The 13,742-nt window shown below is 40.1% G+C and overlaps 1 protein-coding gene across 2 annotated transcripts in view; it reads left to right on the plus strand.

Moving 5' to 3' along the window:
* The window catches only part of LOC109632063 (zinc finger protein 236), a 51,925-nt gene extending 38,373 nt beyond the window's left edge, over positions 1 to 13,552 (plus strand). For both annotated transcript variants that reach the window (XM_069537762.1, XM_069537763.1), the window contains exons 23-32: positions 124 to 260; positions 1,347 to 1,572; positions 1,656 to 1,847; positions 2,734 to 2,892; positions 4,699 to 4,856; positions 5,001 to 5,129; positions 5,714 to 5,908; positions 7,357 to 7,486; positions 9,712 to 9,885; positions 12,479 to 13,552. In XM_069537762.1, coding sequence (XP_069393863.1) covers positions 124 to 260; positions 1,347 to 1,572; positions 1,656 to 1,847; positions 2,734 to 2,892; positions 4,699 to 4,856; positions 5,001 to 5,129; positions 5,714 to 5,908; positions 7,357 to 7,486; positions 9,712 to 9,885; positions 12,479 to 12,600 — 1,622 coding nt within the window. In that variant the 3' untranslated portion in view covers positions 12,601 to 13,552. The remainder of the gene's footprint in view (positions 1 to 123; positions 261 to 1,346; positions 1,573 to 1,655; positions 1,848 to 2,733; positions 2,893 to 4,698; positions 4,857 to 5,000; positions 5,130 to 5,713; positions 5,909 to 7,356; positions 7,487 to 9,711; positions 9,886 to 12,478) is intronic.
* Positions 13,553 to 13,742: the final 190 nt, after the last annotated feature.

A 13,742-nucleotide genomic window follows, 5' to 3' on the forward strand; every position in this document is an offset into this window, starting at 1 on the left:
AATTTATGAGAATTCAATATTTATTGATTATAAAAAGCAAACAAATAATGATGCAGAAAAACAGTCCTTTGTGTCACTTAGTCACAGTAGAAAAAAATGTGATAACTTGTGTTTGTGCTGCAGCTGCTGGAGACCTGACCGTGTCTCTCCCAGATGGTCTGACCACACTGGATGGCATCCACCTTCAGTTGACGCCTGCTAACCTGGTGTGCCCCAACGTACAGATATCTGGCATCGATACCAACAACATCACGCTACAGGTTACTCACCAAAACACGCACGTCATACTGAGCCTTGTGTTATTATCCATGTGTTAATAATCACCTTGACTTTTAGTTGTGAGAAAGTACAATTGATTAGTCTTGGCCTTGTCTGTTGTCATGAAACAGGTTCTTACTTTAGTGATAAAACTGAGCTTCTGTTCTGCAGATTATTAACATTGGAAACTCCAAAATTGGCATTCATGTAAAATTTTAGAACTATATCAGTTTACTGAATAGTTCATGAGCTCATGAGCCAAAAATAGAGACATACTATCTGTAAGGGGCCTATATATGATGGTATCTGTGTTTTATCGCATAATATTACACATATCAAATATGAGCATCATCTAACATGTGATCATCATCTAACACATACACAGTGATTATGCTAAACATATTGGATAAAACACTTAATGCAGGCTGCCTCTTGTCTGTAGCCTATATATTTTTACTCTACTATAATTGTACAGTGAATATATCTGGAACAATGAATTAAGAAGAAGATGGAATGATCTACAAAATGCATCCAATTGAAAATGAAACTTCAATTTAAAGCCTTATTTTTGTTTTATACAGTTTTAGATTGCAAAGGGAAAGGAGCACAATGAATAACCCTCCTCCTCAAACCTTCAGTCAGCAGCTGTAGGCTCCTTTGAGCAGCTGCTCAACTCCCTGAATATTACATTTATTTTATGTCCACAAGGCAGAAGTCTATAAGAAGACAGCAAAGTAATCCACTGATAGTTGTACAACAAATGTTGCCTTAAATAAACAGAGCTGTGTAGCCAACAGCACAACTCACTGAATTATTGCCATTATGTTTTCTGTGTACATTCCCTTTAGGCATGATGTGAACTGTACTTCTAGAACCTGAGAATGTGATTATCCCTCATATTGAGTTAGACTACGAATGATATTAAGTGTGAGGGATGAAACCAAATGAGCAGTCGAGTGAAATCTCAGAGCACCAGAATGAGATTCAGCAGACCTGCATTATCATGTAAAAGTAGTAGGTAGAAATTTAGTTTTCCCTTTAAACCTTGGCCTCCCACTGTCATCTAAAGTATTTCTTCTTCTTCCTAGATTGACCATGCCCTCCTCCAGCAGACCTTGCAACAGGGCGGCCTCCTCTCTCATCCCCTGAGCGTTGACACCGGCCTCGTTTCCCACTCTAACAGCCAGCTCATGTCCAGCTCCGACCCCTCTGTGTCGGCCAATGTCGTCATCCACCCACTGACCAGCCTGGCCCTGCAGCCCTCCACCATCACACCTGCGCAGGTCACGATGGCTGGCCTCTCTGAGCAGGATGGTATGTTTGCTTGGGGAAGAAATATAACATGACACCCTTGGTTATGACCTGAATAACTGCATCATTTACTTTGGTTCTTGCAGGTTCTCATGACCTAAGCCATGTAATGACCACCTCTGGGCTGGTAGCTGGAGGCAGCAACGGTCAGGAGATCACGCTGACCATCAACAACTCCAGCCTTACGCAAGCCTTAGCCCAGGTACAGGCCCAGGCCTCAGCTGCTGGTTCTAGCAATGCGGCAGGAAACCCTCAAGAGATTACCCTCACCATATCAGGTATGAACCACAGATGTTTCAAAAATAACATGCAATTTCATGGCTGTATACATTTACACTTTCTTTAAAAAAACCAGACTATCAATAACAAACAAAAATCCCCTCAAGGATCAGCAGGAGAATTGATTTCTTCACTCAGTTGAACTCGTTTGCCAGAACAGAAAATAATCAACCCAATAACAACTCACATTCCTTTTATTTTTTACTCGAAACTGCTTCACAAATCAAGATTTAACACCTCAGTATTAGAGGTAATGAGCAAACACCTTCTACACAAGACTATTAGTATGTATTCTGTATATCAGAGGGTAAAAGCTGTATCCACTGTAGAAGGAAGTTGGATCTTCTGAGCACCCATGAGTCAGCATAGATCATTGCTGCTGGCATGACTAGAGCAGTCAGAGTATTTCCTCGGGTCATAACTATTCTTTCAGTAAGAATTGTGATATACAGTTTGTTATTTGTATTGTGATTTAAATCTTTAAACAAAGGAAATAGGAAATGAATCATATATATTTAAAAACTTTTATTATTTTATAACCCTGTTATTTATTTTTCTTTCTCTGCACCAAGACTTTCTGATACTGATGTGTTCTTGTTAATAACAGAAAATGGAAAAGAGGTGAATAGTTCTCAGTGCTTGCGTTCCAGGAAAAATGTCTGCAGTCGCTTTCAGTCTTTAAGTTTGTCCAAATTTAGGAAACTTTAGCTTTCCGGGGAGATGTACAGAACAGCACTGTTGTTCTTCAAAATGACCAACATATTCTACACCCTATCCTGCTCTGAAAGATAAAACAAAAAGAACTTGAAATGTTAAATGGGTGAAAACAACAGCTAGTTTTCTTGGATTCTGGATTTAAAAGGCCTCTTTGCTACATTCCTGCAGGTCAGGATCTGCTCCCCCAGCATAGCAACCCCAATGGTGCCGAGATCAATGGCAGCATCAGACTGGCATCACCTCTCAGCAGCCAGCCCACAAGTGCAACCTTGACCATCAGCAATGACCACCTCCTACCTCAGAGCCCCGCCAGCACTGGAATGGCAGGTGAGGACTGGTATACAGATGTGTGGGCAAAATAATGTCTTTTTTTTAAATTAATACAGTGAATTCAAATTAGCCTCAGACCTTTAAGCAACTGTTTTGTTGTGCAAAGACTGATCATTGTGCAATTTTCCTCTCACTGCTCACTCTGTGTTCCTCTCATCTATGACACAGTTAAGTTGAAGTCATGCCACTGCAAGATCCAAACTGCAAAAAGCAGGGTTCATAGGTTCCATAATGTTCAGGAGCTAGTATGGCAACAGTCCTCCCTCACAGGCTTTATACAACTCACATGTTTTCTATGTTTTGGTCAGTCCCACTTTGTTTGTCATGTTGCTTTCAATCAAATCAAACTCTAGTTAGAATCATTTTGTGACAGTAAATAAATTCATCTCTGTGGAATGAGAGAGTGAAATGTAGTTGTTAGGAGAGTGCATCTACTTGCAGCTATCTAATGTTAATTGATTACCTCCTTGCCTTTTTGAATTATATCTTCAAGATTGGAAAAGCCTCTCAGAAATCAGGGGTTACAAATTCCTGCTGATTTCACTCCTAACATATGACGACTCAGAGGGTCACCTCCTGGCTGCTGCTTTAAACCCCAAACAATAGATCACATTTACTGAAGAACATGACCAAACACAAAGCTTTTTCTGTCAAATATATAATGAATAAAGATAATGCTTTCAGTTTCAGTTAGTCAAATGTTTCTGTTAATTGGTTTTATTCTTCTTGCACGGTGGCTAAATACATATAAAATTGTATGAATTTGTTATTTAGTCAGCAACTCAAATGTGTTGTATACAGTATTTGTATGTACCTGCATTTACTAAGAATATCTCATTGTGAACTATAGTCACGTAATGATAGCGTAGACCAATCTGTGATAAGGAAGTTAGAGGCTCATGTGCTGTGAAGTGAACAGATGGTTTGTTTTGTCAGGGATGGCTCCCGTTGACTGGTTCGCTTGTCACCTAGAAACTTAGTCAAGTTTCCAGTCTCATCTGTCACTGTGTATTGCCAACCTCTCTTAGCTCGAGTGGAAAACATTCCCACCACTTCACAGAGGCACACAGAACATCTTTGCTTTTGTTGATTGGACCAACACATTCATGTCTCTCTGTATGCACATTTTGTCTGTACTATTTTTATTTTGGGAGCAGTAAGCCCCCCAGCTGGTTACAGTGACCTCAGTGAACACAGGTACACATGTTGTGGTCAGCATGACAATCCGCTCTAAACCAACTCACATTGTGGCCTCTTACCATAGAAACTCCCCCATTGCACCATTGAAGGATTTTGTTCTGCAAATTAGAATTTCCTATAACAAGACCATCCTTCATTCTGAGGGTATATTATTAGATATCAGCTTTTTAATGAGGTTTTGTGTAAAATAAGAATCTAAACTAGCGCAGTTTAATGTTAAATGTCCCATATTTCTTTTTTTTTAATATTTAAATAATTTCCATTCAAGGATTATTCTTTACATCTTTGATCTTTCTCCTTATAACTCCCATGTTGTTATGATAATATACTGTATAATTGAAATTAAAAACTTGGCATAAGAAAACCAAATAAAAAGAAACAAAAAAATCAAAGAAGTAAAATCAAATCAAATCAATTAAATTATTTATATATAATGCTCCTTTTTTACCATGTTTCTTTTCATCAAACTATATCAGCCTTTCCAGCAACTTCCTATTTGAATATATTGTGAAAATTGGCTACAAAGCCATTTCAGCCAGGGACTCTTGCAGTTGCCTGAAAATTAGTCACGGCAGTAAAAAGTGTCTTTCTTCAACTTTTCAGTAAACAGCCTGACACCCAGCACCACCCTGTCACACACAACTGTGTCCCAGAGCCTAGTGATGTCTCCAGGAGGCGACGCCAGCGATGGCAGTGTTACACTTACCCTTGCTGATGCACAGGGAATGCTAGATGGCGTCACGCTAAACCTCAACACACAGGTAAAAAAATGATTGTGAACAGAATTAATGTCCGAATTGGCTGAAAATGTGCTGACTGCAGAACAGTTCATGTGATGTAACTATCAATGTGTGAAAATTATATGTGACATCATTTGACGGCTGTTTTATCCTTCTGCTCCTCAGAGTCAGACATTTCCTGGCGTGCTGAATGACTCTGGTCTGTCGGGGCAGTCAGGCGGCTCAGGCCAGCAGGTCATACTTGTCAGCCATCATTCACAATCTGCAAACGGGGTGTCAGACAACGGGTATAATGTGAGTGTGTTTGTCCTGTGTGTTTGAATCAAGAGGAGGAGCTGCCAAACACAGTGAATCGAGCAAATACTTGGCAACATGATAATCAGCTATCTTGAGTGTCTCCCAGTGGATTCTCAAGGTCTGACCAAACTTTCCGCATTCTGTGTCTTCTGAGAGTTGCGTACCTGTTCTGGTCACACGTACATGCCCACAGTTTCATTCCTACTAAAATCAGGGTCTAAAACAGTCGGGAGTTCCAAACATGCCTACCTGATCCCACCTTCTATTTCAGTAGGTGGATAGATGGTTCATTGGACCATGCACAATCCACACATACAGTCAACACAATCACAAATTGTTTGCGTGCAGATGCAGGCATAGGGGTCTGTGCACACCCTAATTTAAATTACAAGAACCATAGCTGACCCCAGCTGACGGGCAGACACAAAAACTATGAATTTGCCTTCACACTAATGTTTATGGATATTTGGGGCTTTCATATGCACCATGAGTTTTTCTTTCTTGATACAAAACCAAACTCAAACCACCATAGTTATGTATGTGTATGAATCTAAAGTTATCAATGTCTGTGTGTGTTTTAGATTCCTGACGATGGACATAAGGGTGCGAAGGACACACAGATGGAGGGTGAAAACCGGAACCAGTGTTACTACTGTAACCAGGTGTGCCAGAATGCCAACTCACTGCGACGCCATTGCAGGCAAGCTCATGGCAAGGACCGCTGTCATGTCTGCAGTCTCTGTAACAAGGCTTTCAAGCGAGCTACACACCTGAAGGTAAGAAGTGTAAACACTGTGGTGTCGGATGATAAATAGCTTAAAATGTAACCTGTTGATGGCTCATGTTTAATGCTGATATCCATTTTGCACTGCTTCCTCTCTATTGGCAAAGTGGCCATTTTAAAAGAATTGAGCATTGCATATGAAGGAATACCATCGATAAAAGAAATGCATATCTTATTTTTAGTTATCAGTCCCCCCCCCTCCTCCCCAGGCTGAAAACACAGTAGATATAAGGGTCAGTGAGAAAAGTGTTGTCTCTTTGTATGAGGCAAAAATAAGGAATGTTATCAAATGGATTTCAGATAGACTTTTTTAAACTGTCACTCGCCACAACAAAACAAAACACTTCAACTTAGGAGTTTTTTGCAGCCCAATGTGTGCGTCTCTATTCTTGCCATTTTCTTCATGTCATTGAAACACCTAAGCACATAAATGTTGACTTTGTCAGATCAGGAGGATGAAGGAGGACAGGGAGTATATGGCTCCATATTTTTCCCACCGCGCCATGTTTCGAAGACAAAGCCCATGGCCACAGGCTTTTATTACACGTGCCTCAATATGCAGAGCAGTAATTGTCTCTCATGACACTGAGATAAGGTACATGTCACAGTGAGAGTGACCAATCTTCATCCTCTCCAGGTCCCCAGGCAGCTCATTAGTCTACGATGAGAAGTCGGATGTTGATTTTAGATTTTTTTTAAAGGCCCAGCGGTGAAAGATAAATTGGTATCGCTTTTATTTTTCATCTGGTTTGCTTTTGCAATTTTAATTATAGCTAGAAAACCTAAACCATGGCTTTATAATTAGAACACAGAAAATAATGAATTACAGAAGTTTCTGCTCGACAGGCAGTGCTACATATGCCAGAGAGCATTGGTAGCCTCTCACAGGAAGGAGCTGAGCACTTTACACATGATCAAGACAGATTAAAGGGGGCCTGGTGTATCGGTCCACTGTGGCCTCCAGCCTGCTTTCACGTTTGAAGTTACCTGCTCAAATCTACAACACATGCACATACATACACACACAATCGGATAAATGTAGAAATTAATCTCAATGTAAGGTTGGACATAAGTTGTAGAATTATTTAACATTTCTGGAAAAGGCAGTGCTAAGTGCAAAAATCATGACCAAGGTAAATAAAACAGAGGACAGGACAGGCTTTTTCTTTTTGTTGCGTATTTACTCGGCTCTCGTGTTTTTTCCCCAAATGTACCCAAGGCACTGTTTGTAACATTACCACCAGCATGACCCTAAACACCCTTTACCCTTTACCCTTTCTTAATGCAGTTACATCCAGAATCACTCTCATTTGTGGTTCAACAGTCAGTTCTCCCTTAAGCCAAAAATGACAAACATTTTTAGCTCTAGTGACACGGTAGAGCAGGAACCTTGTGTCCTCGACTGTAACGGTGAAATTATATTTTTGGTTCTGTGTTCAGGAACATGAACGTGTGCACCAGCCGGGCCCCTCACCCAGCTCCCAGAAACCCAGAGTCTTTAACTGCTCCTCCTGCGTGAAGGCCTTCGCCAAGCGCAGCCAGCTGGAAAGACACAACCGAACACACACAGGTAAGAAGAGAACATTTTATTAGGACTTTTGTCCACACCATCACAATTATTACAGCATTGTGATTAACATTTAAAGTCACTATTTATACTTTTCTTCCACCACCTATGCAGCCTGTCTATTTAATAAAGTAATTATTCAATAATCATGAATAGATTGTATAAATAAATGAAACAACAATATGTGAAAGAAAGTAAATGAAATAAACATTAACATTAAAAGATAGTTTTGTCATTGTAGTTTTATTATCGCAAGAATTATTTTGCCACCTTCATGTGTTTATTTATTCATTACTTTATTTCATACTGTTATATTGAAAACGTTAGGGCTTTGGATATAACAGGACAGCCTTTCACAGTCTTATTTTTTAACATGGATCTGCAATTTCCTACATCTGTGAGGTTTGAGGAAGTAAAACATTTGCCATCATTGGAAAATGTATGTTTTATCATGGGTAGATATTCTCAGACATGTGTCAGAAATTCCATTGTATATCAACATGCATGTGATAAAATGTGGAACTGAGAGACTGAAATTTGTTTCCATGTTGTGAAATTCCTCATTTTACACAGGGAAATGGCTTCTTATACCTTCCCACACCAAGTAATTATTGTAAAAACAAATACATGTGTTCAGATCAATAAAGAGTCCTGACATTGCCCTGAACAAAGTTTAATTTCCCTGGATTTGATTTAACAGCTGTCAGCCTTCACCCTCACTAATTCATACATTTATAGAGACGCAGCGACTAAGTAGCTAAGTGCCTTGAATGTCTCACGTCCCTGCGAAGTCCCAGGCACACAGATATAATTATCAGCCCCCATTGAACACAAGAAGAAAACTATTCACTTGCTCTATTTCTATTTGAATAGACTTATTTGAATACTGTTAAGAAAGATTACATTTGGTTCATCTCAACCTTGTGGTGTCTCTAAGCAACATTGAAGAAAAGTTACAGGGATAAAGCTTCCATCCCCTAATGGTTATATGTAGGGTAGCTGCTTTTCACTCGTGTCCTCATCTACAGCTTGAAGAATGTGCATTGAATGAAAGGACTCGGCAAACAGCCGAAGGTCCTTCAAGTGGTTCAGCTGGCATATCTTTGCACTTAAACTTTTATGTCAGTTTTTATGCAGCCCTTTTGATAAATTCAGGAAAATATTCAATTCAATTCAATTTTATTTGTATAACGCCAAATCATAATATACATTATCTCAAGGCACTTTACATAGAAGGTCAAGAAAAAACCCAACAGTTCCCACGATGAACAGCACGTTGGCGACTGTGGAGGAAAAACTCCCTCATTAACAGGGAGAAACCTCTAGAACCAGACTCAATGTGAGCGGTCGTCTGCCTCGACCATTTGGGGTGAGCAGAGAAAATGGGGAGGAGAGGGGAGATGGGTGGAAAAGAGGGGAGAGAAGAGAGAGAGAGAGATAGTGGGGAGGAAGTGGAGAGAGAGAGGCGAGAGAGACCGGGAACACTTGTGCACCATCAGGTATCAGCTCTGACTAGTTAAAATGTAAACAGTAACAGTGTAAAGAAGTTATTGATTATTATTGATAGCAGCAACAATTCATATCATAATTAATAACTAACACGTATTGTTGTTAATAATAATAGTAATAATAGTAATAGTTGTTCTGCAGTTCTGGAGTCAGAGATACCTGCAGTGAGAGAAAGAGAGAGAGGGACTATGGGAGAAAAATATCCAGACCTCAGTTTTCTGAAAGCAGCTTTAGTGTGCAGTTATTGTTTCGACTGTCACCAACAAAGAAAATTGACTCACCTCACAACAATGGAAGAAAGATTTGAAGTAGGGCCAAAACAATTATTGGTTAAAAGCAAAAATCAATTGGCTCCAGTTTCTAAAATATTTGCAGTGTGTTTTCTATCATGTATTTGAGACAAAAAGTCTGAACGTACTTTCCCTTTTGGACCCCACTGTATGGTGAACATTTTTGAGACATCTCATCTTCAATTAATCAGCAGATTGATTGATGATAAAAAATGATCAGTAGTTGCACCTTTGCCTAATTTGACAAGAAAGTCAGAGCTTGCAGCCTTTTCTTTCCATCATATTGAATATTTTCTAATAAACCCGACCATTGAGCCATTTATGTGCACTAGTCATGTCGATGTACAATACCCAATATCTATTGCTCTGACAGTGTTTTAATGATGAAGAAAAAATCGAAATGCTGCATCTCTCCATGTGTTCGTGCAGGCGAGCGTCCCTTCAAATGTAGTCAGTGCGACAAGGCCTTCAACCAGAAGAGTGCTCTGCAGGTCCACATGGTCAAACACACTGGAAAGAAGCCCTTCAAGTGTGAGGTGTGCTGCATCAGGTTCACACAGAAGAGCAACATGAAACACCACATGAAGAGATCCCACGGCTACGGTGAGCAGCCAGCTGGCGTCACACACACACACACACACACACACCCGTACAGGCTGTTTGTGCCATTGGGCAAATGTGCGACATTAATCATCTCTTTATTCTCTCTAATTTCTTCTTCACTCACTTTCTACAGTAACAGTAATTACAAGTGTATCAGAAGAGATTACAAATTTATAATGAGGTCCCTGGAGCGTCTAACTGTATTCATCATCCTCCAGAAGCCGTCCTGAAAGATCCTGTTTGAAACTATTATGTTATATTACTAAATTTTACAATTACATTTTACATAACTGGAAAATTTGCAGCGCTGCTTTACGTATGAGGAACACAGCTCACTTGTTTTGTGAGAAAACAGAAGCAATGTTACAGTTACTGTCCCCTTTTCCACCTAGACGTGTGCATGTGAACATGTCTGTGTGTCACATGGCCGTCACACACAGTCCACATAACTCTGTACATAACTGTATTTCCTACATAAATGGACTGTGTTTGTAAGACACAGCTCATAAGATGGTGTCCTTGAGCACTTGAGGCTGCTGACTGACAGTGACGGCCTTCCCCTGCTGGAACATCGACCGTCCCTCAAGCTTTGTTCGGTTGTTCTGCTGAAAATGTAACTTTCAATGGCAGTCACCTTCACATGTACTGCTAATGTGTATGGACACACAGACACACACACACACACACACACACACACACACACACACACACACACACACACACACACGACTTTCAGGCTTGATGATACTGTAGAGCCAGACAACTGCGATAACGGATCTTTCATCTTTGATGGCTTGATTAACCTTGACCAAGAGTGGGGCCGACACACACCCACACTGATTTTCATTTCACTCACCCATCCCACCTCGGGGCCTGGCAGGCACCTATTGAAGCTGACCTGAGGAACTATGCTGATGGATCTGTTCCACTTATTCAACTTGAAAAAAACAACTCTACAAAAGTTGTGGAAGCTTTTGTGGAGTGGATTAGGTCCTTACACTGACTGGGTTTCAAATTATTTTAAAAAAAATGATGTCTGAAGCGATGGCTTTGGGAGTGTCACTGGTGAATACAGCCCAGACTTAACAAGATTATAGATTCAGAGCAGTCGTCCTCCAACCAGAAGGAACCAGAAGGAACCAGCTGGAATCATAGATGTTGAATGCACTAATTGGAAGTCGCTTTGGATAATAGCGTCAGCTAAATGACATGTAATGTAAAGTGGTTCCCTCATCATGCACATCCGAGCTACATCAGAGCTGCAGAAAGTTAAGCACATGTTTCCAGGTCAGGTCAAATGGAAAAGTTGCTTTTTTAAGTCCGACTTTGCTCTGATGACGCCATTCCAATATTTCAACATAAAATCACATTTATTCTTATTTCATATGTGTTAGTCATACACGTTTGTAGATGTATTTTTTATTAGAACAAGAAATGCTAATGACTGAGGTGGTAGAGAGCACACAAGGCATCCAGGATATTCTCTCATCAGTTACATGTGCGAGTGGTTGTGCGTGAGAGCATGTTACCATTTTATTAATGCTGACCTGAGGAACATACTGTGTGCAGGGGCAAAGAAGGAATATCAACATGGACATATTTGTGGTTTAAGGAAAAAGGGGATCCAGAAGATAATGTTTTTCAAGTGAAACTGAAATAATATTTTGGCAAGAACTCCTAAGAAATTCAGTGTAATATTTTATTTTAAAAGGAAAATTCAAATTAGTCATATATGTTGAATTTCCTAATTTGTGTGACTGTCATATAGACTTTAGATAAAGATAGATGACATGACTGCTGCCCAGAAGTGAAGCCAAAGCTCTTTGGTCATCACCTGGTGGCTGGCTGCAGTGTAGGTCACAAATCCTGCCTCTCCCATGTTAGTGATAGGGACATGGACCAAACAAAAAAGTCAAAGTACACATCAAATCCCAAGTGACAAAAAAAAAGGTGCTGTATAGATTCAAGTTATTATTACGATGGCAGCTTGGAATCAAGGATATTTGGGCTTTATTTCTGGATAGTGGTTGTGAGAAACACCAGAGGATTCACACACTCATACCCCTGCAACTTAATGAATATCTGTTTGAAGTGTTTGAGATATAAAGTAAAAAAAGAGGGACATAATTAAATGACTCCCACTGTAAAACTCAATTCTGTGTGTGGCCTCCAGCAGGAGACAGAAGCTCTGCACCAAAGTGACTCGCTTGTTTAGTTATTTCAGGCTGAATGTAATGTGACATATGACTCAGGCCATATTCACAATGAGCATATTCCACATCTGTCAGCTCTTATTATGTCGTTTGTGGAAGTGACATGGTCTCAGAAGAAAGAGCCAACGGAGGGTGTGATATTAAAACAAATGGTGGAGGAGTGAGCAGACGGAAGATTGCTTTTTGAAGGATGGTCTCATTTGCATGACAGCCACTGGCAAATTGAATACAGGATCTGAGCTGCTGGTGCTGCTCTGTGAATGCGTGTTAATGGGCTTTTCTTCTGGTTCACAAAGCTCCATTATTACTGAGCTCAGGGAGGTTTTTTATGTAGCATGATACTCAAATTTATTCCTCATTTTCCCCTTTTCTGCTTCCAGGTCAGATCCAAGAAGTGTCCCTGAGCCAAGACGAAACAGCTCCTCAGGTCGAAGTAACGCCGGAACTTGACCTGGAGGTTGTTCCTGAATCATCCGGAGACTGGCAAAATGTCTTTCCCTAAGCACGAACCACGAGTCCTAAGAGTCAAAAAGCACTGAGCAGTGCACTTAGCACTGAGTTTTACAACTGATGAATATGTCGAACATATTCCTGCTGTCAAAAGGGTTATCTGGTTCGAAGAAGACATTTAAGACCTTTTAGATTTGCTCCACTGTAAATCAAGGGCTTTTATCGTGGCGGCAGCAGCCCCCTGCTGTTAGTCCAAATTAGCAGAGAACTAAATAGAGTCTGGTTCCTTCTGATTGGCTTAATGACATTTATCTGTTTTTCTACTGTCTGATTTCCATCAATATGATAACCTCCGGAGAGGTTTGGCTCAATAAACACAGGCATCCCAGAGAATTCTCCTCCAGTCCCTCTAATGCCGCCTGTGTTCAAAAGAGAGGAAATATGAGTTTTGCGAAAAAGAAGTTCCCCGGAGACGAGTGTGTTGTCTCTTCATTATTGGTCTGCTCCCAGTTATGTACATGGAGCTGCAAACAACTGCACTGCTGCCATCGCTTCTGAAGCATCTGTGTTACAGCACATAGCATAGAAGAGTTTTTGTTTCACTTATTTATACTGTACATATTTTGTCTTGAAGTGAAATATCATTTGCAGTTTGTTGCGTGTATGTTTTAGTTACAAAGCAGCATCGCACATGTTTGTAAAGATCGTCTGTGAGGAAGCTGTTCTGGAGCTTTTTGACTGAACAGGTCAGCATCATGTTTTCCTGTAGCCACGGTATCATTTAGTTCATGCTGTAAATAGTGTAGTTAGATTGCGTTTATATTTTCTGTGAAATGGCTCAATATAGGTTGTTTGAAATTATGTAATTTGGGCATAATGTTGCATTTGTTATGAAGCAAAGCCAATGTACAGACAATAAGCTGTTTTTTTCTTTTTTTGCAGTTGTATTTTCTATTGTCCATAGTAAATTAAGAGGATTAAAGTAATTTTTCTACAAATTTAAACCTGTTTCTTTTTGTTTTTGTGAAGCATTTTCTGCATTTTGAAGTTTACAGGACAGTATTATCACACAGATGTAATCGAGTTGTTCATATCGTGGATGCACTGTTGACTGATTCCTCTCGCTGGTTTCATGCTGTTTGATAGTTTACGTGAAAAGAAGCAGAGCAGCACAGAAGAGCTCAGAACCATGTA

Source organism: Paralichthys olivaceus, chromosome 13 (genome assembly GCF_024713975.1).
Source record: "Paralichthys olivaceus isolate ysfri-2021 chromosome 13, ASM2471397v2, whole genome shotgun sequence".
NCBI classification, from domain to species: domain Eukaryota; kingdom Metazoa; phylum Chordata; class Actinopteri; order Pleuronectiformes; family Paralichthyidae; genus Paralichthys; species Paralichthys olivaceus.